The sequence below is a fragment of the Ascaphus truei genome, chromosome 10 (genome assembly GCF_040206685.1).
Source record: "Ascaphus truei isolate aAscTru1 chromosome 10, aAscTru1.hap1, whole genome shotgun sequence".
In the NCBI taxonomy this organism is placed as follows: Eukaryota; Metazoa; Chordata; class Amphibia; order Anura; family Ascaphidae; genus Ascaphus; species Ascaphus truei.
In genome coordinates, this window is record NC_134492.1 from 28,428,389 (window position 1) to 28,455,844 (window position 27,456).

Here is a 27,456-nt window from a genome sequence, read left to right on the forward strand (position 1 = left end):
TCTCTCCTGGCAAATATACATGAAGCGAATGAACAGACAGTATTTATTATGAATTGCTACGGCTACAGTGAGGATTTCACATATGGATGGGCTGTAATGGTCTAATCTTTATTACTAACTAGCTGATATACCGGTGTTGCCCGGAATTTAATTTTCCCCTCTCTCTCTCACTCCCCATTCACCTCTCTCTCTCCCCCTCTCTGCCTCCCTCTCTGCCTCCCTCTCTCCCCCTCTCTGCCTCCCTCTCTGCCTCCCTCTCTCTTGCTCCCCTGTTCACAGCACTCCGGTCATCGTCCCCTGCACATGAATGCGACCCCCTCCCTTCCCAGCTCCGGTCCCCCCTTCCCTCCCCCCACCCCGTTCACAACTACGCCCCCCCCCTATTCACAGCTGCGCCCCCCCCTTTCAAATCTCCGATCCCCCTGCCTTCACAGCTCCCCTTCATCAGCACAGGGGAGGAGCGGGCAGTACAGTATTTATCAGCGAAGGAGAGGAGCGGGCAGTACAGTATTTATCAGCGAAGGAGAGGAGCGGGCAGTACAGTATTTATCAGCACAGGAGAGGAGCGGGCAGTACAATATTTATCAGCACAGGAGAGGAGCGGGCAGTACTGTATTTATCAGCGCAGGAGAGGAGCGGGCAGTACAGTATTTATCAGCGAAGGAGAGGAGCGGGCAGTACAGTATTTATCAGCACAGGAGATGAGCGGGAAGTACAATATTTATCAGCACAGGAGAGGAGCGGGCAGTACTGTATTTATCAGCGAAGGAGAGGAGCGGGCAGTACAGTATTTATCAGCACAGGAGAGGAGCGGGCAGTACAATATTTATCAGCACAGGAGAGGAGCGGGCAGTACTGTATTTATCAGCGCAGGAGAGGAGCGGGCAGTACTGCATATATCAGCGCAGGAGAGGAGCGGGCAGTACTGTATTTATCAGCGCAGGAGAGGAGCAGGCAGTACTGCATATATCAGCGCAGGAGAGGAGCGGGCAGTACTGTATTTATCAGCGCAGGAGAGGAGCGGGCAGTACTGTATTTATCACACAGGAGAGGAGCGAGCAGTACTGTATATATCAGCGCAGGAGAGGAACGGGCAGTACTGTATTTATCAGCACAGGAGAGGAGCGGGCAGTACTGTATTTATCAGCACAGGAGAGGGGCGGGCAGTACTGTATTTATCCGCGCAGGAGAGGAGCGGGCAGTACTGTATTTATCAGCACAGGAGAGGAGCGGGCAGTACTGTATTTATCAGCGCAGGAGAGGAGCGGGCAGTACTGTATTTATCAGCACAGGAGAGGAGCGGGCAGTGCTGTATTTATCAGCGCAGGAGAGGAGCGGGCAGTACTGTATTTATCAGCACAGGAGAGGACTGGGCAGTACTGTATTTATCAGCGCAGGAGAGGAGCGGGCAGTACTGTATTTATCAGCACAGGAGAGGAGCGGGCAGTACTGTATTTATCAGCACAGGAGAGGAGCGGGCAGTACTGTATTTATCAGGAGAGGAGCGGGCAGTACTGTATGTATCAGCGCATAATGGGAGATATTGGCATGTAAGAATGTATAATATCCAGCGGCAGATTGGAAAATCCGCCGCCCCTGGGCACTTACATGTGTCCTGCTGCCACCTTGGTGCCGCCCTCAACGTGATGGCGCATGGCGTCATTTGACGTCCGTCACGTTGCCGTGGCAACGAGATGCCGTGTGCCGTCACGTTGGGGCGTCTGTGGTGTCATTTGACGCTGGGATTCCAAAGGAGATGGAGGGCAGCAGCAAGGAGACTCCAGGACACATGTAAGTGCCTTCGCATTAGGTCCGATAGGCCACAGAGCGCGGCAAAGGCATATGTGGGTGGACATTTTTGACGCCCCTACATTTTGCTGCCTAGGCCCGGGCCTAATGGGAAATCCACTACTGTGTCCATCACTAAACTCCTCTTTAATTCTCCAGGTTACATTTTCCCAAATCACAAGCTGATTTTCACGGGGACAAAAACTAGCACACATTATCTACACCGAGATACAGGACAAAAATGCCCTTTTAGTGTCCGTCACTCCGCTCCTTTTAGTCTATCTCAGTCCCTCTTTTTATGCTTGGTTGATATACCCGTTAAGGGTTAGAAGTTCAGAACAATGGCTTCAGATAGAATTGTGACTGTGTTTTCATTGTCTGAATACTTCAAAGTCTGATTGTAAACTCAGAGCCAGCAGAGTCTTGGCAGGGTGTCCTTTCTGCACTATGCCTATTATGTACAACATTGTACAATATCTTACCTTGGGACATAGTATTCTGATAATCTTCTCAGTCTTGTTATTTCAGATTTCATTTTGTAACATTGTATAGCCAGAGGACAAATGTGTCTCAGTATTCATTTTTAGGTTGTATACTTATGGTTGCAATCTGTGATATATATATATATATATATATCAGCAGTCTATATCAGCAGTCTATATCAGCGCAGGAGAGGAGGATTTATATATATATATATATATATATATATATATATATACACACACACACATATATATATACAGCTGAACCCCGTTATAACGCGCCTCGCTATACCGCGATTCGGTTATAACGCGGTTTTCCCGTGGCTCCCGTTTAAAAAAAAAAACACACTGCACACACTGCACACACTCACTGCACACACACTGCTCATTGCTCACACTGCACACTGCACACACACTGCACGCACACTGCTCATTGCTCACACTACACACACTGACACACTGCACACACACTGCACACTGCACACACACTGCTCATTGCTCACACTGCACACACTGACACACACTGCACACTGCACACACACTGCTCATTGCTCACACTGCACACACTGACACACTGCTCATTGCTCACACTGTACACACACTGCTCACACTGACACACACTGCACACTGCACACACACTGCTCATTGCTCACACTGCACACACTGACACACTGCTCATTGCTCACACTGCTCACACTGACACACACTGCACACTGCACACACACTGCTCAGTGCTCACACTGCACACACTGACACACTGCTCATTGCTCACACTGCACACACTGACACACTGCTCATTGCTCACACTGCACACACTGCACACTGCACACACACTGCTCACACTGACACACACTACACACACACACACACACACACACACACACACACTACACATATACATAAATCAGCCTTACCTTGGGGATGATTGGTGAGGCATGTGGCTGCAGGGGGGGGGGGCGTGCCGGTGGGGGTGGTGCTGCGGTGGAGGGGGATGATGGCTGCGGGGGCCCCTGATGCTGCGGGGGCTGGTGGGATGGCCCGGTGCAGCGCAGGGGGGCATGGGGGGGGCAGGACGACCCTGCGCTACGGCAGGGCCAGGGGGCCCTGTATTGCGGCGCGAGGGCCCTGTGCTGCGGCGGGGGGGAGCCGGACCGGAGGGGAATCCCCCCTCCCATCTCCTGTCCCGCGGTGACAGGGGAAGCCGAAGCCGGAGGGGCATCCCCCCTCCCATCTCCTGTCCCGCGGTGACAGGGGAAGCTGAAGCCGGAGGGGAATCCCCCCTCCCATCTCCTGTCACGCGGTGACAGGGGGAAGCCGGGACCGCGGGGTAAATATGCACTGATCCGGCGGCCATTTTTTTTTTTAAATTAGCGCGACCCCGTTAGTAACGCGGTGGTCTCGGGGTGGACCCCGAGGACCGCGTTATAACGGGGTTTAGCTGTATCTTTATTTATATAGTGCCATTAATATACATAGCGCTTCACAGTAGTAATACACGTGACAATCCAACGCGTTTCGTCACGATTGTGACTCTCAAGGATAGATGGGAGATAGCTTGCTCCAGTCATGTGGGAGGGGAAGGGGTGTGTTTACCAAAGCTCTGCATTGACTGTAGCAAGCTATCTCCCATCTATCCTTGAGAAAGTTACAATCGTGATGAAACGCGTTGGATGTCGTGACGCGCTGTTTGGAGGCGGGGCCTAGAAAACGGATCGAGGAAGCCTAGTACACACGTGAGCGCTCTACTCTGCATTGTTTGCTTCGCCGGCTTTATTGCGGCTGGAACTGTGGCTGAGACGCCGGCCAGAGCTGACTGTGGTACTACGGAGGAGCATACCCCACTGAGTGACATCTTGAATTGGAGCAGATAAGCTTACCGTTTGAAATCCACTACACAGCAGATGAGTACTCCTTATAATTTTGGCAACCTGGTTCCTCTGGTTTAAATACTGACAGCATTTGACCCGTTCTCCTACTACCAGCACGTGCACACAGATTGTCTCAAACGAATGTGTTTTCACACACTATGTGAGTATATGTCCTGGTGACTACTCTATGTTATAATAAATATTTTTTATCAACAATATTATGCTATGGAGCTCGCGCTTCTTTTCTTTTTTTGTTCTATAGGTCATTTGTGATCAGGCTAGATCACGTAAGAAGCCTACTCCATATGGACTGTTTCCTGAAATTGGACATTTCATCTTCATCATTCTTGTGATTGGTTTGTTATTAATCATCACAATACATCACTGTGTTTTTTTTTTTATTCATTCAATTTGATTCACTTTTTCTATTTTTCACTGGCTATCACACATACAAATTTATACACTATTAGCGCTACTCTTTTTTTGTGTTGTTTATATATATATATATACACACACACACACAATACATATACACACACACCTTCTTCATTCAAATATTAATCGCACTGCCTCAAACTCAAAGTGGCGGAAAGGTGGGAACGGGTGCTCAGGAAGATGTATAGTGGCTCTTCTGTTGGTATGTGTAACCATACTATGAAAGCTTGAACAATAGACCCGGCTAAAGTGGGAAAGGTACTTGCCAATGTGCAATTCAGGCTGGCATGGCAAGTAAGGCCTCAAACCCTAAATATGGAACACACCAAAAAGCAATGGCCCTTATTCTCTGGAAGCTGGATTGTTCCTGGGCTTGGCAACATTCAGGAACAAGGCATGAAGGCCCAGGGTGGTAAGGATCCCAAGGGGTTAAACAAAAGCTGTCATTCAAACCTCAATCTGGCTGCCTACAACTGCCGTATTCTCTACAGTGAAGCAACACTGCAAGGACTGGGAGACAAGCTTAAAAAGATTCAATGGGATATTGTTGGCCTTAGGGAAGTCAGTAGTAAGAAGAAAGAAGAAAAGCGGTCACCAATTACAGAGGTACAGAATATGGAAGAAACAGTGGAGTAGGGTTTATCATTAACAAGAGATAAAGAAACAACATAGTGGAATATGAAAGCTTATTGCAAAGAGCAGCCAAAATCACCACTTAGTTGACAAAGAGATACAGGCTTCAAATAATCCAAAATGTATACCCCAACATCAAGTCCCACAGACAATGAAGGGGAAGACTCCTCAAGGTCATTATGGGAGATTTCAATGCAAAGATTGGTGCCCAGCAGAAAGATGAAGCATCAGTTGGTAAGTATGGTTACGGTAACATGAATGAACATGGAGACAGATTGGTAGAATTTGCAGAAAACTTCCACATAATGAATTTATTCTTCAAGAAGAATCCAAATAGAAAATGGATATGGAATGGACCCAATGCAGTAACAAATGAAATGGACTATATCCTAGCTCAGGGGTGAGCAAACTTTTAATGCCGAGCCCCCCTTTTTATCCATGAAATTTCTCGGGCCCCCCCTGCCTGATGTAATCAAAAATCACATGAAAAAAAAACCTTTATTAAATGGTATACAAGGTAAATACAAATATGTCTAAGGCCACACATATAGTGCCCGCGACGGCACCCGTCGCCGCTAGCGAAAATTGTATTTCGCTTTGCGGCGGCAGCGCGGGCGACCAGGCCATCGATTGGTTCAGGGGCTGTCACATGAGGCGACAGCCCCTGAAAAATCAAATATTAACGGCTTCACAACATCGCGTCGCTACGTCGCGCTTACTATAAGCGCATGCGGCGGCGGCGACAAAGCATTGTTTTCGGGTGACGTCGCATCGCCGGCACTATAAGCGCAACCTAAATACTTACATACTTCAACTTCTCGATCTTGCAAAATTAGGCTGCGTCCACGTTGCCGCGGAGAGCGGTGACATCACCAACTCTCCAAGCATGAGCACAGGGTGTCCTGCATAATTTTGCAAGTACGAGCGGGGAAGTGTTTACACTTTTTTTATTATTATTTCTGTACATTCATAGTATGACTGATATAGTGGCAGCCTACCCTTTAACTTGCAGAGGATCGCAGCGAAGCAGGTTGCCAGCGGAGGAGAGCAGGAACACAGCGCTATTGTAGGACAGAAACCGGAGGGAGGGGTTTTTGACATCATAGCGCTGGGGCGTGCTCCTCCCCCGTACCTCCAAATCACGTGGCGCCACCTGCTCTATTCTGTTCGTCCGCTCGCGCACATCTTCATGGCCACCCACGCACATCTTTTTTGCCTGCGCAACCAGGTTTTGCCGCACGCGCCGCGTCTAAATAATCTTGCGCCCGGGGCGCCCCCCCCCCTCAGTTTGTGCACCGCTGCATCCAATCACAACACCCACACACAATCACAACACACACAACCAACACTCAATCACAACCAACACACACTCAATCACAACATACACACAGACAACCAACAGGCACAGCACACACACACACTCAATCACAACCAACACAGACACAACACACACTCAATCACAACATCCACACACAGCACACACACTCAATCACAACACACACACTCAATCACAACCGACACAGCACATACAACCAACACTCACAACACCCACACACACTCAATCACAACAAACACACAGACAGACAGACAACCAACAGGCACAGCACACACACAACACCCACTCAATCACAACACACACTCAATCACAACCAACGCACACTCAATCACAACCAACACACTCAATCACAACCAAATTATGAAAATTGTGTCAGTGTCCAATTATTTCCGGACCTAACTGTATATACAAATATTTGCGTGGTCAATACAGGGAGCTTTCAAAAGAACTATTTATACCAAGGGCAGTACAAATGACACAGGGTCATCTCCTAAGGTTGGAGGAAAGGAGATTTCACAAGCAACAAAGGAAAGGGCTCTTTACAGTAAGGGCAGTTAAAATGTGTAATGTATTACCCATGGAGACTGTGATGGCAGATACAGTAGTTGTCTTCAAAAGGTTAGACATCTTCTTAGAAAGGAAAGGTATACAGGGATATACCTGTAAGTAAACATGGGAAGGATGTTGATCCAGGGAGAAATCTGATTGCTATTATTTGGAGTCAGGAAGGAATTTATTTCCCCCTCGGGTGTTTTGTTTGCCTTTCTCTGGATCAAAATACCGTAAATACAAATAAATATAGGATAAGTATCTGTCGTCTAAATTTAACATAGGTTGAACTTAATGGACCTATGTAACTATCTAACCCATTGTGTACAGAGGCTTCAGATTTTTCACAGGATTTAAGCTGTTTTCATGCCCGAGTATTAAATAAAAGCCAAATATGTGAGAGTATATAATTAACGTGAGCCAGATGCTGTTTGTGTCAATTGGATCACGCCCCAAAACGTTATTTGTTTAATTCCTCCAAACGTTATTGACGCTGAAAGCAATTGAGGCTACAGCATGAATCTCGCCATGTGCTTATTCCCACACTCACCCCCCTCACATACACCTATCTATACCGGAATTGATTAATTCAGTACATTAACTGATCACACCCATATCATATGTCTTAGCAAGCTCTCACAGCCCAAATCCACTACATTGTATATATATTTGTGTCACTTGGAGTGCTACTGGGTGTGTGACCTAAATAATGTACTCAACAAAAGGCAAGAGACCCTATGCTACATCCAATATGATTGTAATATTGGATATACTGTAGCATTGGGGCGCTTGTCCTTTGTTGAGTACATTAACTGAACAAGAATTCACATTTATTCATTATTTCTGATGGTTTAGTAAGAAACCGACCGCAAGATGAAGCGGAAATTCTTAACCAACTTTGACATGATGCACAGGGAAGTAGCATTAATACATGCCATTATAATATGTGCATCGTGTAACTCTAAGAAGCACACGCACACAGGCAAGGCTCTCTGCTGGATTCATATTTGCAGTATGAAAACGCCCCTCAATTGCTTCAGTGTTTACCATACAGTATAAGCAAAAAAAAAAAAAAAAGATAAGCCATTCCCAGAGCAGGTGTGCAGACAATTCTTCCTGATGAATGCAGATCAGATCAATTATGTCTTAAAAAATTATATTTATTAGATCCACAAAAAGGTTCCACATGCAGATAAACAGGCTCCAAAAACACGCAATGCGTGTACGTTTCCTGAGGGTGTCTTGTGCAGAGGTCAGCATTTTGACGGTGCGCGTGTCACGAGTTTGCTGGCGCGCGTGCGGGGGGCGCACGCGCTGCTTACACAGTGGCGGCTCTATGAAGTTAAATTTAAAAATACGAAAATGTCCCCCAGTCCGTGTGATCACTTTCAACAGTGTTTTTAGGCAACTCAAATTGACCTTCTTATTGATCAGATACACACCAATACGTTCCACACAGACACATCACACAATAGGGAGGAACTAAGGTTAGTCGAATCCCTCCCAAGTTACCATGTTACAAACCAAGTATAAAAAGTCATATGCAAATAGTGATACAAATATCAATCCCCCAAAGCCCTGAAACCCTTAAATACACTGAACGTGAGCCTGTAATCCCCCCATCCCCCATCACTTACCCAGATCTGCAGCTTCACCCTCTTGTCGTTCCGATAAACCGTCTTCACCTTGAAGTCGATGCCCACAGTGCTGACGAAGGCCGACGTGAAGGTGTCATCGGCATATCGGAAGAGGAAAGACGTTTTTCCCACGCTGCTGTTCCCGATGATCAGCAGTTTGAACATGTAGTCAAAGTTCTGGTCAGAAACGTCCCGATGTCCATATCTGGCATCTGTGGCTGAGGCCATCTGAAATAAGAGACAAGCGGTACTATATATCTATTTATAGGTAACATATACGCCAGGGGTGGGCAACTCCAGTCCTTAAGGGCCACCAACCGGGCAGGTCTTAAGCATATCCCTGCTTCAGTACAGGTGGCTCAGTCTTCGACTGATTAAGCCACCTGTGCTGAAACAGGGATATCCTTAATACCTGACCTGTTGGTGGCCCTTGACCACTGGGGTTGCCCACCCCCTGACATACACTGTGTTCAGAAAAAACGGGACCCTTTTAGTTTTTCATCATATCTTGCAGAAAAATCATTACATTTTTCATGAAAATGTAAGCAATTATAGGTCTGTCACAGTAGATTATTACGAGGTGACCAGACGTCCTGGTTAAGCCAGGACAGTCCTGTTTTTTTGCGGTTTGTCCCATGTCCCGACTTTTTTTAAACTGTCCAGGTTTTTTAGCGTTTGCCGGCGGCGCATGCACGATTGGTGCTTGCCAGCGGTGCATGAGCGATCGCGCTTTTCGATGGCGCATGCACAATCGCTGCACATGCACAATCGACGTGTGCTGGCGGCGCATGCGCAATTGGTGCTTGCCGGCAATGAATGCGCGGCCGGAAAGTGCCCGGTGTGCATGCGTGGCCACCACTTGCCAGCCGCTTGTGCCCATGCACGATGGGCTCTTGCTGATCACGCATGTGCGATGGACTCTTGCCGTTTGCGCATGTGGGATGGACTCTTGCCATTTGCGCATGTGCGATGGACTCTTGCCGTTTGCGCATGTGGGATGGACTCTTGCCATTTGCGCATGCGCGCTCGGCGTTCGGATGCGCAACATTTGTCCCGAGAAAAATATGGTCATCCTAATTATCACATTAAATAATTATCTGATAATCTAGTAAATATTCTTTGGCATTGTTGATGGCGTGAGGACTAGTGATGTACCAGGTACCGGGTACTACCCGGCGTTACCCGGTGGCTTTTTAGCTACCCGGAAATTACCCGGACCCGGCAGCTGGAAAGTGGACCCGGCGCTGGGTATCCGGGTAATGTCAGGGCTCCATACTGCACTGTGAGCTGGGACCATGTGACCGGAGCAGGAGAAGAAGCTTGTCCTATTGTGGAGCTCCCGCGCAGGCTCCACACTGACAGCTGATGCTGCCCCCCACACCTCTGCTTACCTGTTTCCTCCACCCCCAGGTAAGTTTTCTCCACCCCCAGGTAAGTGAAAATCCGGGTAGCCGTTACAAGGCGTCAAGTCCTCCGGGTACCCGTTACCCGGTTTAAAAAAAAATGCAGGACCCGGTCCAACACTAGTGAGAACGTCATCAAGTGCATAGTTACAAAAGGCTGTTTAGCGAAGAAGATATGCCCGTTATAAAAGGCTTGTCACAGAGCAAGACTTATGGTCCAAAACGCTGACATAAAATGTTAATGATAAAGGAGGCCGGAAAAAACGAATTAGTAAAATAACGTATCGTTAAGGAGTGGGAGCAGCTGGATCGACGCGTTATCGATTATGCAAATCAGACAGCGGCGTTCTCATCTTCGGGCGCGCGTTTCAGAAGGACGTTTGGAGCACACACTTTGAACTCAAACTTTATAGCAATCATAATGTTTCACATTAGATTACAACAGTTTAACACATTTCCGAGCTACGAAGGAAAAACTCCTATTTTTTGTTTAATGAACATGAACCTCCCGCAGGGTATCCGGTACTTGCTGACATAATACAGTGACATCAATTTAGTTCAACCGTTGAGTTGATGGTCTACATTGTGCTACTTATGTTTGCCCCATGTGCACCCGTTTGTGATTTGGGGAGTGTCCGAGAGAGTTTGGGATTCCCAAAGCATGTTATAATGCGAGGAATCCTTCATTTCTTGCCTTTCTTTTGCACGAACATAATCTGCCTGCCCAAAGGAAAATAATCTGCGTCTGATTAAAAAGCGGAAAGATAAAAATGGCGCAGCACGTCAAAAGTAAACTTGTATTTGCAATAATACACAGACCGCCATGGAAACGAAATTCATATATCCACCCACTGCTATATGTGGAGAAGTGCAATTGTGCAGGGAGATAAAGAATACATTTTCTATATATTTGATTAAAAGCAGCAATCCCCTGAAAATAAATTTAGAGTAACCTGGCGCGGACGTGTTACTCGGTCACTTAGGACACATGGCCCGAATATGAAGATGCTCTTAATATGTTTTCTTTTTGTTTGGTTTGTGTAGTTTTATAGACCCAGTATGAGGGCCGGAGAGGTCACAGACCTGGGAGGTCACAGGCCCAGGGCAGAGGAGGCCACAGCCCTGGGAGGCCACAGGCCCGGGGAGGTCACAGTCCTGGGAGGCCACTGTCTAGGGCAGGGGAGGCCACAGTCCTGGGAGGCCACAGGTCCGGGGCAGAGGAGGCCACAGTCCTGGGAGGCCACAGGCCCATGGCAGGGGAGGACACTGTCTGGGGAGGCCACAGGCCAGGACAGGGGAGGGCACAGTCCGGGGAAGGAGAAAGCACAGTCCGGGACAGGGGAGGGCACAGTGCGGGGAAGGAGAGAGCACAGTCCGGGACAGGGGAGGGCGCAGTCTGGGGAAGGAGAGAGCACAGTCCGGGACAGGGGAGGGCGCAGTCTGGGGAAGGAGAGAGCACAGTCCGGGACAGGGGACAGTCTGGGGAAGGAGAGAGCACAGTCCGGGACAGGGGAGGGCACAGTCCGGGACAGGGGAGGGCACAGTCCGGGGAAGGAGAGAGCACAGTCCGGGACAGGGCAGGGCACAGTCCGGGGAAGGAGAGAGCACAGTCCGGGACAGGGCAGGGCACAGTCCGGGGAAGGAGAGAGCACAGTCCGGGACAGGGTACTGTCCGGGGAAGGCGAGAGCAGAGTCCGGGACAGGGCAGGGCACAGTCCGGGGAAGGAGAGAGCACAGTCCGGGGCAGGAGAGAGCACAATCCGGGGTCAGGGGAGGACACAGTCCGGGGAAGGAGAGAGCACAGTCCAGGACGGGGCAGGGCACAGTCTGGGACAGGGGAGGGCACAGTCCGGGACAGGGGAGGGCACAGTCCGGGACAGGGGAGGGCACAGTCCGGGACAGGGGAGGGCACAGTCCGGGACAGGAGAGAGCACAGTCCGGGGCAGGAGAGAGCACAGTCCGGGACAGGGCAGAACACTGTCCGGGGAAGGAGAGAGCACAGTCCGGGGAAGGAGAGAGCACAGTCCGGGACAGGGCAGGGCACAGTCCGGGGAAGGAGAGAGCACAGTCCGGGACAGGGCAGGGAACAGTCCGGGGAAGGAGAGAGCACAGTCCGGGACAGGGCAGAACACTGTCCGGGGAAGGAGAGAGCACAGTCCGGGACAGGGCAGGGCACAGTCCGGGGAAGGAGAGAGCACAGTCCGGGACAGGGCAGGGCACTGTCCGGGGAAGGAGATAGCAGAGTCCGGGACAGGGGAGGGCACAGTCCGGGGAAGGAGAGAGCACAGTCCGGGGCAGGAGAGAGCACAATCTGGGGTCAGGGGAGGACACAGTCCGGGGAAGGAGAGAGCACAGTCCAGGACGGGGCAGGGCACAGTCTGGGACAGGGGAGGGCACAGTCCGGGACAGGGGAGGGCACAGTCCGGGACAGGGGAGGGCACAGTCCGGGACAGGGGAGGGCACAGTCCGGGACAGGAGAGAGCACAGTCCGGGGCAGGAGAGAGCACAGTCCGGGGACAGGGAGGACACAGTCCGGGGAAGGAGAGAGCACAGTCCGAGACAGGGCAGGGCACAGTCTGGGACAGGGGAGGGCACAGTCCGGGACAGGGGAGGGCACAGTCCGGGACAGGGGAGGGCACAGTCCGGGACAGGGTAGGGCACAGTCCGGGACAGGGGAGGGCACAGTCTGTGACAGGGGAGGGCACAGTCCGGGACAGGGGAGGGCACAGTCCGGGACAGGGGAGGGCACAGTCCGGGACAGGGGAGGGCACAGTCCGGGACAGGGGAGGGCACAGTCCGGGACAGAGGAGGGCACAGCTCAGGATAGGGGAGGGAAGGTCCTGCTTACACTTAGGATGTTGCTGACAGTATACATAGCTCTGTGCATGGGATATGATGAGCATTATGAATGCCAACTCCAAAGACCTTACCATCTAATATTTGATGTGTGATATTTCAGACCCACATGAGACCTCCAAACACCGGCATTCCTATGAAAATGACACTTGTGAGTTCTAAGGAGAATTAATAACAAATCACTTTTCAAATCGCTCTTATTTCCCTTAGCTTGTTTAGGGGCAACTCCACTCTTTCGCCCCCCAACCCCCCTTTATAGAGCAAATCTCTCTGCGAAGCACACATCTGGCGGCTCACGGAGCGAAGGGGTTAATTGATCATGCCCAGGGGCAAAGTAGTAATTTTGCTACCATTTAATCAAAGCCGCAGCTCCATTAATAAGCTCATTACATTTTGGATTATCCGTCTAATGATATTCATGAGCTTCCCAGGGTTTACATATGTAAATAAGGTCTGGGTGACACTGCGCTCATCAAGAGTTATTTATCTGAATTGGAGGAGACTATTTAACTCCTTCCGTGCCACAGGGCCTGACACACAGTGCAGAGCAACGCTCGTCTGCAACCTGCAGAGCAATGCATTGCCCCTCAAGCAGTGAAGGGGTTTAATATATATATATATATATATATATATATACACACACACATACACATACACATATATATATATATATATATAATTGTTTTACAATAAAATACAGGGAATTATAATACAATAAGTGCAACAAACATAAAAGCAGATCATAGGTAAGGGAATTCCTGCCCACAAAGCTTACAATCTAAGTCCCATAATAAAGATGTAAATGCTGTATGTAGATGCTTATGACCAACCTCTCCCATCCCTAAACATTACTACCAATGTCTTTATACACCCCCTGCTGTGCCAGAGACGGCCTTACTTCCCATGCTGTGCCAGACAGGCTTACTTCCCATGCTACGCCAGAGACGGCCTTACTTCCCATGCTGTGCCAGAGACGGCCTTACTTCCCATGCTGTGCCAGACAGGCTTACTTCCCATGCTACGCCAGAGACGGCCTTACTTCCCATGCTGCGCCAGAGACGGCCTTACTTCCCATGCTGTGCCAGAGACGGCCTTACTTCCCATGCTGTGCCAGAGACGGCCTTACTTCCCATGCTGTGCCAGAGACGGCCTTACTTCCCATGCTGTGCCAGAGACGGCCTTACTTCCCATGCTGAGCCAGAGACGGCCTTACTTCCCATGCTGTGCCAGAGACCAACCTCTCCCATCCCTAAACATTACTACCAATGTCTTTATACACCCCCTGCTGTGCCAGTGACGGCCTTACTTCCCATGCTGTGCCAGAGACGGCCTTACTTCCCATGCTACGCCAGAGATGACCTTACTTCCCATGCTGTGCCAGAGACGGCCTTACTTCCCATGCTACGCCAGAGACGGCCTTACTTCCCATGCTACGCCAGAGACGGCCTTACTTCCCATGCTGTGCCAGAGACAGCCTTACTTTCCATGCTTCGCCAGAGACGGCCTTACTTCCCATGCTGTACCAGAGACGGCCTTACTTCCCATGCTGTGCCAGAGACGGCCTTACTTCCCATGCTGTGCCAGAGACAGCCTGACTTCCCATGCTACGCCAGAGACGGCCTTACTTCCCAGGCTGTGCCAGAGAGGGCCTTACTTCCCATGCTGTGCCAGAGACAGCCTTACTTCCCATGCTACGCCAGAGACGGCCTTACTTCCCATGCTGTGCCAGAGACGGCATTACTTCCCATGCTGCGCCAGAGACGGCCTTACTTCCCATGCTGTGCCAGAGATGGCCTTACTTCCCATGCTGCGCCAGAGACGGCCTTACTTCCCATGCTGCGCCAGAGACGGCCTTACTTCCCATGCTGTGCCAGAGACGGCATTACTTCCCATGCTGCGCCAGAGACGGCCTTACTTCCCATGCTGTGCCAGAGACGGCCTTACTTCCCATGCTGTGCCAGAGACGGCATTACTTCCCATGCTGCGCCAGAGACGGCCTTACTTCCATGCAGCGCCAGAGACGGCCTTACTTCCCATGCTACGCCAGAGACGGCCTTACTTCCCAGGCTGTGCCAGAGACAGCCTTACTTCCCATGCTACGCCAGAGACGGCCTTACTTCCCAGGCTGTGCCAGAGAGGGCCTTACTTCCCATGCTGTGCCAGAGACGGCCTTACTTCCCATGCTGTGCCAGAGATGGCCTTACTTCCCATGCTGTGCCAGAGACAGCCTTACTTTCCATGCTTCGCCAGAGATGGCCTTACTTCCCATGCTGTACCAGAGACGGCCTTACTTCCCAGGCTGTGCCAGAGACGGCCTTACTTCCCATGCTACGCCAGAGACGGCCTTACTTCCCATGCTGTGCCAGAGACGGCCTTACTTCCCATGCTGAGCCAGAGACAGCCTTACTTCCCATGCTGCGCCAGAGACAGCCTTACTTCCCAGGCTGTGCCAGAGACGGCCTTACTTCCCATGCTACGCCAGAGACGGCCTTACTTCCCATGCTGTGCCAGAGACGGCCTTACTTCCCATGCTGCGCCAGAGACAGCCTTACTTTCCATGCTTCGCCAGAGACGGCCTTACTTCCCATGCTGTACCAGAGACGGCCTTACTTCCCATGCTGTGCCAGAGACGGCCTTACTTCCCATGCTGTGCCAGAGATGGCCTTACTTCCCATGCTGCGCCAGAGATGGCCTTACTTCCCATGCTGTGCCAGAGATGGCCTTACTTCCCATGCTGTGCCAGAGACGGCCTTACTTCCCATGCTGTGCCAGAGACGGCCTTACTTCCCATGCTGTGCCAGAGACGGCCTTACTTCCCATGCTGCGCCAGAGATGACCTTACTTCCCATGCTGTGCCAGAGACGGCCTTACTTCCCATGCTGTGCCAGAGACGGCCTTACTTCCCATGCTGTGCCAGAGACGGCCTTACTTCCCATGCTGCGCCAGAGACGGCCTTACTTCCATGCAGCGCCAGAGACGGCCTTACTTCCCATGCTGCACCAGAGACAGCCTTACCTCTGCCAGTGGTAATGTGGGAATTTATTTATCAAAATCTCATGGCTGCAAAACATGAGACATAAATAAAATAATGAGATGTTTACTTTTACTCAATCTGTGGCACTTTTTGCACTGATTGACACTTTGAGAGTGGACTGTCCATGGACAGTAGCTGGTAAGTGTTCATTTATGTTGCATACAGCAAGCAAATCTGAGAGTTCTGGCAAGTTCTCACTTCACTAGGATTCACTTGCTTGTGCCAGAATAACACAACCTGCAGAGAGCCTTGTTGTCAATACAGGCAGCTAAGCTGCTCACGTACACAGCTATGGGCCTCACCCACAGCTGCTCTTATCTGTACGATGTGCTGTACAATGTGACTTATGGTCTTAAGCCCAGATCCACAAATAAGTGCTATGCTTTAGCACGTCTTTACTCCCATTCATACGGGAATCTGGGCCTTAGCACCTTGCTGTAGATAAGTGCTTTGCAATGAGCTAAAGCCCTTCTGGCGGTGAAGGTGTTAATATAAATGCACGCGTCTCTCTCTCTCCGACAGGACCCGTCTCATTCACTCGCAGCTTGGAACAAGCACATTATAACAGGGGGCTGCATGACTTTATTACACAGCTGGTGCTGGGGCATTTAATGAATGGTCCCTGTAGTTTGCAAGATGATGTTGTACAACACAGGTTTCAAACTCAGTCCTCAAGGGCCACCAACAGGCCAGGTTTTCAGGAAATCTCTGCTTCAGACAGGCAGCTCAATCAGTCCCTGCTTCAGCACAAGTGGCTCAATCTGTCCCTGCTCCAGCACAGGTGGCTCAATCAATGGCTCAGTCTTTGACTGTGCCACCTGTGCTGAAGCAGGGATTTCCATAAAAGCTGGCCTGTTGGTGGCCCTTGAGGACTGTGTTTGAGCCCCCTGCGGTACAGCGACTCTCCCTGCCATTGGAAGGGGTACGAGCCGCACTGTGAGGTGGCAGGCCCCCAGGTCTGCGGGAGCTGCTTTAGTTTCAGGAGAAGGGTTACAGAGTTAGTGTTGCAGCGTCCGGAAACCCGGTGGGGGAGCAGCGACACGAGGACCGGGAGATTAACACACACAGATATAGGTTAAACACGGCGTTCATTTAGCGACCCCCCCTGCGAGTTAGCAACCCGAGATCTGCAGGAACAACTGCAAAAAAGCTACACAAAAAAGCCTTCCCAAACCTCTAACAGTTCTTCATTTACACTGAATAGAGCTTTCCAAACACAACAGGACTATAGGTGAAGATATGCAGCGTGGGTGCTGAGATGGGCAGCGTGGGTGCTGGGATGGGCAGCGTGGGTGCTGGGATGGGCAGCGTGGGTGCTGGGATGGGCAGCGTGGGTGCTGGGATGGGCAGCGTGGCTGCAGGGATGGGCAGCGTGGGTGCTGGGATGGGCAGCGTGGGTGCAGGGATGGCCAGCGTGGGTGCAGGGATGGGCAGCGTGGCTGCAGGGATGGGCAGCGTGGCTGCAGGGATGGGCAGCGTGGCTGCAGGGATGGGCAGCGTGGCTGCTGGGATGGGCAGTGTGGGTGCTGGGGTGTACTGTTTATGGAGACCAGTTTCTTAAGTGACAAATTTCCAGTTTTATTTCCTTGTGCGGAGATCTCGCCACCAAAGAGCACACCAGGGAGATTTTAAGTGGAAAAGGTGCAGATTTTTAGCAGTGAGACTAGATTGAAATATATGAGACCGACAGAAGATCAGGAAAGGATGACATGTCTGTTTGTGACTTTATTTTAAGCTTGACTCACACCCAAACCAGCATCTTTGTGACTTTGGAAAAGTCACTTACCCACTCTGGCACCAAAAGAATGTGACTGGAAGCTCTTTGTGCAAAGTCTGTCATATTCCACATAGAGAGCCACGGAAATTAGTATTATACAGAATAAAACCGAAGTATGTGTCCCTGGGACATGATACATGTGTATAGTGAATTACACATAAAGTGATATGTATTTTACATTCTAATATTCAAGCTCAACAGAAATGTTTCTTACTAACGCACATTTAGATACACAAGAAAAACATGAATTTATTCTCTATTTTAGTGTTTTGACCTTTTCAAAAACACCCAGTAAGGGTCATGCATCTAAAACAAATTAGCCCATCCGTACCTGTTGTCATACCAACGGTACACACTTTTGCTGTTGCTCATGGTAACATCATTTGACAAACTTCAGACATAGGATATATATATATCACCCAAATCCAGGTCAAATGAAGAAGACTCAGCACTCCAGATTGAAAAAAAAAAAAAAAAAAAATCTGTTCTGATAAGTTTGTTGGGGATAGTCGATGGACGGCAATCTTCAAGTCTCGATATAAATGTTTGATTAGATTCAAGTCAAGACTTTGACTGGGCCACTCAAGAACATCAATTCTCTTCTTGTTCAACCACACCAGTGTGGCTTTGGGTCATTTACCTGCTGAAATATGAATTTCCTCCCCCAGTTTCAGAATCTTCGCTGACTCAAATAGGTTTTCCCTCAAGGATTTGCCCGCACATCGCACCATCCATTCTCCCCTCTATCCTGACAAGCTTCCCCGTCCCTGCTGAAGAGAAGCGTCCCCATAACATGATGTTGCCACCACCATGCTGGACAGTTGGGATGGTGTTAACTGGGTGATGTGCCGTGCTAATTTTGCGCCAGACGTAACGCTTGGATTTGGACCAAAAAGTACATTTTTTTATTTGCGAAAAAACATATAGAGATGATACTGCAGACATGTGAAAAAAGGTTTTGTAGTCAGACGAGACCAAAATTGAACTTTTTGGTCTAAATTCCAAGCGTTACATCTGGCGCAAGAGTAAGGCCTAGGCCATGGTTTCTGCTGGCGAGCGGAGGCGCGCTGAGACTGAGGGAAAGCGGGTGCTTTCCCTGGCCTTAGACAGTGCGCCGTCCGTGGGCGTGTCGGCGGGTGGGCCAGTGACATCACGGAGCTGGTTCACCCTCATTGGGACGAACCGCTCCCGTGACTGGCACTGTGCTCCGGCAAGCGGGAAAATTTAAAATGTTCCTAAGACCTACGCTTCCGCGCGCTTGCGGAAGCGTAAGCGAGCCCCTACTAAAGTCGCTCTCATTGCGGCTGTAGGGGCTCAGTGCCAAGCGGAAGCGCGCCAAGCACTATCCATGGACGCGGCCTAACACGGCACATCTCCCAGTTACCATCATTCCAACTGTAAAGCATGATGGTGGCAACATCATGTTATGGAGACGCTTCTCTTCAAAATAGACAGATTCCCAACAAGCTCGGAGAAACCCCAAACATTACGCTTGTCTTCAGCAGGGACTGGGAAGCTTGTCAGGATAGAGAGGAGAATGGATGGTGGAAAGTACAGGCGAATCCTTGAGGGAAAACCTGCTTGAGTCAGCCATATTTCAGCAGGACAATGACCCAAAGCAGGAAGCCAAAGCCACACTGGAGTGGTGGAACAAGAAGATAATTCATGTTCTTGAGTGGCCCTGCCAAAGTCCTGACTTGAATCCAAATCAAACATTTATGGCGAGACTTGCAGTCCATCGACGGTCCCCAACAAACGTATCAGAACTGGATCAATTTTTCAATGACAAATGGACAAAAATGTCACCATTCTACTGTGCAAAGCTAGTAGAGACCGATCCAAAAAGACTCATAGCAGTAATTGCTGTAAAAGGTGTTTCGACCAAGTACTTAATGAGGCAATCCAAGGCAGTGGATTTTTTGGCGAATTCCTTTTCTTTTTTTTTAAATATAGGGTTGAAACAGGGGGTCTCTGGAGCTGAACCCTGTTAATTTCAGCTCCCGGGACCCCATGCTTCCGGAAATACTTACCTGCGAATTAGGTGTTGCTAGCAGCTCTCCTCGGCTACCAGGGTTCACAAAATGTCCGCTCTTCAGATGTTTCCCGGCCTGCGGGCCAATAGAAAGCCGTGATGTCATCGGTGCGGCTTCCTATTGGCCCATGTGACGCCGGAGCTTGAAAGCTTTACTTGCTGAGCCGGATCAGCTACTGACACTAGTTTGGAGGTAAGTATCTCCAGAAGTAGGGGGTCCCCGAAGCTCAAATTAACAGGGTTCAGCACAGGAGACCCCCTGCTTCAATTTTATTAATAAATTTTTTTTTTTAATTGCCGTCTTTGATTGCACCTTTAAGCAGCTGAATAATTACGCAACCAGTTTTTTTTACTCTTGTTTTTCCTTTGCTGACATTTAACCTCCTCTCCGTTCCACTGCAGCTTTGTAGCTTTGAATAAAAATAATTCGTTAGGAAAAAAATGGGCATACATTATGTGTAATTCAACAACTTGTGACATTATTGGTAGGGGGTGAATATTTCTTCTAACCACTGTATGTCCTGGGCACAACAGTGGGGTGTTCTGTACGAGAAGGAAGTGCGACCGCCTTCTTTATTGAACCATGGGACTGTAAGCAGGTCTCTGGAGGTGGTTCTGAGATAAGTGCTGTGTATAGTGGGCAGCGGCGGGCCCTTAGGCACTTGCCTGTGTCTGCCGCCTGTGTCTGCCACCCTGATTTCTCCTTCAAAATCCAGCGGCAAATTACGCCGCGGATGTCACCAACGTGACGTCGCACGGCAGCGCGTTACCATGGTAACACGGCATCATAACGTCATGTGACGTCGCGTTTGCCATGGCAATGAGACGCCGTGTGACGTCCGCAGCGTCATTTGACGGTCGATTTTGAAGGAGAAGCAGGGCGACAGAACAGAGGCGGCCGGCACAAGCAAGCAAGTAAGTCCTTCCCATTAGGTCCGATAGGCCAGAGAACGCGGAAAATTGGGGCGAACATTTTTGCCAGCCCAAAATGTTGCCGCATTAGGCCCGGGCCTAACGAGAAATCGGACACTGAAAGAGGGTGTGAGAAGCCTGCTCAGATAATTAGGCAACTTGCACAGAAAGTATTTGAAGGTGAGACAGGAAATATGTAGGTTGTGTCTGGACTCAAGGGATAGCCAACCTAGTCCAGTTAACATATCACAAATGTTTGTTACATAGTAAGACAAAAATGGCATATTGAGTTGTAAAGAATGTTACATTTGCTGAGAGGAATTTGGGGTGCTGCACCATACACTATATCCCCATAGCCTATAGATATACAGGCATAACCCCCATTAACGTACGCAATGGGACCGGAGCATGTATGTAAAGTGAAAATGTACTTAAAGTGAAGCACTACCTTTTCCCCACTTATCGATGCATGTACTGTACTGCAATCGTCCTATACGTGCATAACTGATGTAAATAACGCATGTGTAACAGGCTCTATAGTCTCCCCGCTTGTGCACAGCTTCGGTAGAGGTAGGGAGCCAGTATTGCTGTTCAGGACGTGCTGACAGGCGCATGCGTGAGCTGCTGTTTGCCTATTGAGCGAGATGTCCTTACTCGCGAGTGTACTTAAAGTGAGTGTACTTAAACCGGGATATGCCTGTATAGCAATATATGCAGCAAGCTTAAGCCTATTATAGGGGAACCATATTGAATGGTTTTGAAGCAAAAAGTGGCACTGTGTGCTCATTTGCATGTCATTTCCCAGAGTCCCTTGCTGCAGTGGAAGTACTGGGTGATAATGGTGAACGGCGGGGTTGCAGACCTAAGACATGCAAATGAGCATACAGTAATATTTCCATTTGCTATATGCTCTGCTGTAGAGGGTTTTTGTCACTTTTTTTACCCACCATAACGTAACTGTATACATAATATAATATATGTATACACACACACACACACATCTAAAATGGCACTTTATTAGGTTACATGAGGGTGACTTTCATTTCCTTACTGACACACTCTAGAATATTCTTGCAAAACAAGTGATTATTCCATCTTGAAGAGAAATTAGTAACATTTGAGAGTTGCTAAAGAAGCCAGCGCTGTCACCCTGCGTTTTCACAACATCCTCAGATCTCGCACACACAAGGGAAGGGTGTAGGAACTAGAAAACCAACAAAGCAAGGACAGACACCGGGACCCTGGCATTGTTCTGCTGCAGGTGGAATGCAACGGAGAGAAAAGAAACATACTCTGCTCCATATTCTCCTAATCTGCCTGTATCTCTCACGTCTGCATGAACGGCCTCATGTTCCCCATTGGCGGCTTTTTGAAGTAATAACTTTTTCCAATAAAATGTTTATTCCTAAATCTCACTGTTACTGGCTCTATGTGTACAGAGATTTCCAAACCTCACAGGTCTCTTCTTCACATGTACAGAGATTTCCAACCCTCACAGGCCTCTTTTTCACACGCACAGAGCTTTCCAAACCTGTCATCCTATGAGTACCCTCTTGTTTGGGCGACCAAGTCAGAAATTGATTCACTGACAAAAAGGACCAGATCTTGTTTACAGATAAACAAGAAAATTCACGGTGGGGATATAAAATGTTTAGAAATTGGACTGGATGCAGACGGTAGAGAGGTCGAACTTAAAGATTGTATTATTCATTTCTGATTTAAATATGAATTCATTCTTCTTACCCTCTGAGCTCTGGACCCCAGCTCTGGGTTTGTGGTTTAATCTCCTCATCAGACCTTCTCCATCTAGGCAGCGCTTATAGTGCCGGCGACATCGCTTGAAAACAATTGTATGGAAGCCGTCGCGTGCGCTTATAGTGGATGCGATGGCGCTACCAAAATCCTTGTAGTCACTAGAATTAGATTTTTGCAGAGACGGTCTCACCATGTCACTGCCTATAAGTCAATCAGATAGCTTCTACTGCACCCATAGATATTATCCATCACAAACATTTCTCTCATATTCCTTTGACACTCATTGTATAAAGCCATTATTTTTTATTATAGTTTAGAAACTAAATTGGGTAACCAAAACTAGATAGATATTGTCCTGGAACAGGATTGCATATTTTCTGTATATTTTTCTCTGCTTTCCCACTGCCAGCTCTCCCCAGGGAAGTAAGGCTGCGGACATAGTGCCGCAGCCCGTGCGGAGACACGCTGAGGCTGAGGGAAAGCGGGTGCTTTCCCTGGCCATAGTACTCGGGCCGTGGGGGGCGTTCCTGGGGGCGTTTCCAGTGACGTCACGGAGCTGGTTCGCCCTCATTGGGCTGACTGCCCTGTCGCGCAAGAAATCAGTTTTAACTGATTCCTCGCGCACGTGACACGTTCGCCCCGCCTCGACCCAACTCCTGCAGCCAAGGCACAGATCGCTGAGCTGCGGGAGCGCGCAGGGGAGGCGCGCACGGACGCAAGCGTCCATAGCATCTACCCCAAACTCGGTCTAAGAATACAGGTTTGCTGTGTCTGTAACATTGCTATGTGCTGCGTAGCGCACTGCACTGTAATTGTGATGTGATTTGAGTCCCATTGGGAGAAAAGTACTATATGAATGAAAGTTGTTATTATTATTATTAATAATGTCTTAGAGCTAACAAGGTTAAACTGAGCATCAGTCATTGTATAAATGTGTCATTAGTACATTCATACAAATTCTACATTTCTACTACATGTTTGTGGACAAATATTTTCCCATCTCTGAATTTGACTCGTTTTTTTTATTTTTTATTTAATGAGATGCTGTAAATAAAGCTGATAAATCGGGTGCTGAGGTCATTATTACATTTTGTAAAGTGAACAGCACGATGCCTCCTCTGGGTGTTATCTGAAGTGTGAAGATGCAGCTTTCTATCCAATCAATTACTGTACATGTCAGCTCCACCTTAATGATTTGTTATTATCAGATAGTGTTTTTTTACATGCATCAAATAATTGATTTTATTATTATTATTATTATTATTATTATAAGATTATTCCATTGAGTTACAGATTTCATTAGGACATCTAAATGTAGTGACAGTTACTTATACACACCTATTTTACATACGATGCTGTTATACTGTTACAGAAAAATAAATACGTGTTGACACCCAAAATCTGCAAAGCAGAGAATAATTACAAGGAGCCCGGACTAAAGAACTTACAATCTATTCTACATAAGGCACAGATCGTACGTAATACGCCGCGGTCCTGGCACGCCAGAGGCCCTACTGATGTACTACATACGTCATGGCAAAAGTGCTTGCCAATGATCGGACCGACCCCCTCCAAATTCCGTTTATAGCAGCCGGGGGCGGTCAGGTGAGCGCCCCGACCGGAAATGCCACCGGACCTCCAGCAGTGAACGTGGGTGACCCCACCGGTTAAAATCCCAATTCCCAGCTCCCTGTGACTCTCCCTGTGCCTCAGGCACCAAACAATATCAACTCCTCAGGACGGACTGTCCGCACACCTACAGCATTTCTATATACAGAGGAAAATGACATTAACCTCTCGGCACGAAGGGTTAATAGGAGCACCGCTTTGCAACATATTTAGAAATCAGCTGCAAAACCCTAGAGATGAAAATAAATAATATATATATATATATATATATATATATATATATATATATATATATATATTTTAAACCTACCTATTTGCTCTGAGGTCAAAGCAAATCAGGAAAAGACAGAGACAGAGGGGGTAAGACCTCAAAAGAACTGGACCCCTTATCACCTGAGAAGAACAAGCACAAGAGAGACACTGGAAATGGCCAGAGGAGTGATACAAACACATCCCAGCAAACATCCATCTCAATGTGCAGGGCAACGTTCGGGTCAGGTGTGTGATACAGAACTATCCCTGGGTCAGAGCCCGGAACCCTTGCCCTGCACTGGGCTTCTTCTGCAGGTGGATGTTTGGTAGATGTGCTCCTGTGTGAGAGTCTCAGGGGGATGAATCCCACACACAGAGCTTAATATATGGAGCCGTTTGTAAGGTGAATCCTTCTTACCTTGGGTCCTGCAGCTCTCCCAGCTCCGGATCTCAGCTCTCTCTTAGGTCTCAATCACGTCTCTCCCTCTCTCTCAGGTCTCAGTCACTTCTCTCTTTCTCAGGTCTCAGTCACTTATCTCCCTCTCTCTCTCTCTCTCAGGTCTGTCACTTCTCTCCCTCAGGTCTCAGTCACTTCTCTCTGTCTCAGTCACTTCTCCCTCTCTCTCTCTCAGGTCTGTCACTTCTCTCCCTCCCTCGCTCTCAGGTCTCAGTCACTTCCCTCCCTCTCTCTCTCTCTCTCAGGTCTGTCACTTCTCTCCCTCAGGTCTCAGTCACTTCTCTCTGTCTCAGTCACTTCTCCCTCTCTCTCTCTCAGGTCTGTCACTTCTCTCCCTCCCTCTCTCTCAGGTCTGTCACTTCTCTCTCTCAGGTCTCAGTCACTTCTCTCCCTCTCTCTCTCTCAGGTCTGTCACTTCTCTCTCTCAGGTCTCAGTCACTTCTCTCCCTCTCCCTCCCTCTCTCTCAGGTCTCAGTCACTTCTCTCCCTCTCCCTCCCTCTCTCTCAGGTCTCAGTCACTTCTCTCCCTCAGGTCTCAGTCACGTCTCTCTCTCTCAGGTCTCAGTCACGTCTCTCTCTCTCAGGTCTCATTCACTTCTCTCCCTCTCTGTCTCAGGTCACCTCTCTCTCAGGTGTCTGCCGGTTCTCTCTCAAGTCTCAGATCTCTCTCTGTCTCCGGTCTCAGTCAGTTCTCTCTCTCCTCTCCCTCCTCAGTCAGTTCTCTCTCTCCTCTCCCTCCTCAGTCAGTTCTCTCTCTCCTCTCCCTCCTCAGTCAGTTCTCTCTCTCCTCTCCCTCCTCAGTCAGTTCTCTCTCTCCTCTCCCTCCTCAGTCAGTTCTCTCTCTCCTCTCCCCTCAGACCGTTCTCTCTCTCCTCTCCCTCCTCAGTCAGTTCTCTTCATGTCTTGGACACAACTTTCCAGTCTCTGTTTAGACCTGGGAATAATCAGCTCAGGTTATAAGAATAGAAAGTGCTGTAGGGGCGTGGTCTGTGGTAATGACGTCAGAGGGGCTGTCCACCAGCATTGGCTCCGAATCCGGAAGATTAACCCCTTGGTTGCCGGGTTGATCAGAGATTGGATGTGATCTGAGGGAGAGCAACTCATACTGTGCTTTAATAAGCAGTGATACTGTGCTTTAATAAGCAGTGATACTGCGCTTTAATAAGCAGCGATACTGCGCATTAATAAGCAGCGATACTGTGCATTAATAAGCAGTGATACAGCGCTTTAATAAGCAGCGATACTGTGCATTAATAAGCAGTGATACTGCGCTTTAATAAGCAGTGATACTGCGCTTTAATAAGCAGCGATACTGCGCTTTAATAAGCAGCGATACTGCGCTTTAATAAGCAGCGATACTGCGCTTTAATAAGCAGCGATACTGCGCATTAATAAGCAGCGATACTGCGCTTTAATAAGCAGCGATACTGCGCATTAATAAGCAGCGATACTGCGCTTTAATAAGCAGCGATACTGCGCTTTAATAAGCAGCGATACTGCGCTTTAATAAGCAGCGATACTGCGCTTTAATAAGCAGCGATACTGCGCTTTAATAAGCAGCGATACTGCGCTTTAATAAGCAGCGATACTGCGCATTAATAAGCAGCGAGACTGCGCTTTAATAAGCAGCGAGACTGCGCTTTAATAAGCAGCGATACTGTGCTTTAATAAGCAGCGAGACTGCGCTCTAATAAGCAGCGAGACTGCGCTTTAATAAGCAGTTATACTGTGCTTTAATAAGCAGCGATACTGCGCTTTAATAAGCAGTTATACTGCGCTTTAATAAGCAGTGATATTGTGCTTTAATAAGCAGTGATACTGCGCTTTAATAAGCAGTTATATTGTGCTTTAATAAGCAGTTATATTGCGCTTTAATAAGCAGTTATATTGCGCTTTAATAAGCAGTCTTTAATAAGCAGTGATACTGTGCTTTAATAAGCAGTCTTTAATAAGCAGTGATACTGTGCTTTAATAAGCAGTCTTTAATAAGCAGTAATACTGTGCTTTAATAAGCAGTCTTTAATAAACAGTGATACTGTGCTTTAATAAGCAGTCTTTAATAAGCAGTGATACTGTGCTTTAATAAGCAGTCTTTATAAGCAGTAATACTGTGCTTTAATAAGCAGTCTTTAATAAGCAGTGATACTGTGCTTTAATAAGCAGTCTTTAATAAGCAGTGATACTGTGCTTTAATAAGCAGTCTTTAATAAGCAGTAATACTGTGCTTTAATAAGCAGTCTTTAATAAGCAGTAATACTGTGCTTTAATAAGCAGTCTTTAATAAGCAGTGATACTGTGCTTTAATAAGCAGTCTTTAATAAGCAGTAATACTGTGCTTTAATAAGCAGTCTTTAATAAGCAGTGATACTGTGCTTTAATAAGCAGTCTTTAATAAGCAGTACTACTGTGCTTTAATAAGAAGTGATACTGTGCTTTAATAAGCAGTCTAATAAGCAGTTCTACTGTGCTCTAATAAGCAGCGAGACTGCGCTTTAATAAGCAGTGATACTGTGCTTTAATAAGCAGTCTTTATAAGCAGTAATACTGTGCTTTAATAAGCAGTCTTTAATAAGCAGTGATACTGTGCTTTAATAAGCAGTCTTTAATAAGCAGTACTACTG

At 48.3% G+C, this 27,456-nt stretch overlaps 1 protein-coding gene across 1 annotated transcript in view; it reads right to left on the minus strand.

The window, feature by feature from the left end:
• The window catches only part of RAB3B (RAB3B, member RAS oncogene family), a 62,363-nt gene extending 37,166 nt beyond the window's left edge, over positions 1-25,197 (minus strand). Inside the window, exons 1-2 of the mRNA XM_075616333.1 lie at positions 24,797-25,197; positions 8,729-8,956 (exon numbers count right to left, since the gene is read on the minus strand). Coding sequence (XP_075472448.1) covers positions 8,729-8,956 — 228 coding nt within the window. The 5' untranslated portion in view covers positions 24,797-25,197. The remainder of the gene's footprint in view (positions 1-8,728; positions 8,957-24,796) is intronic.
• Positions 25,198-27,456: the final 2,259 nt, after the last annotated feature.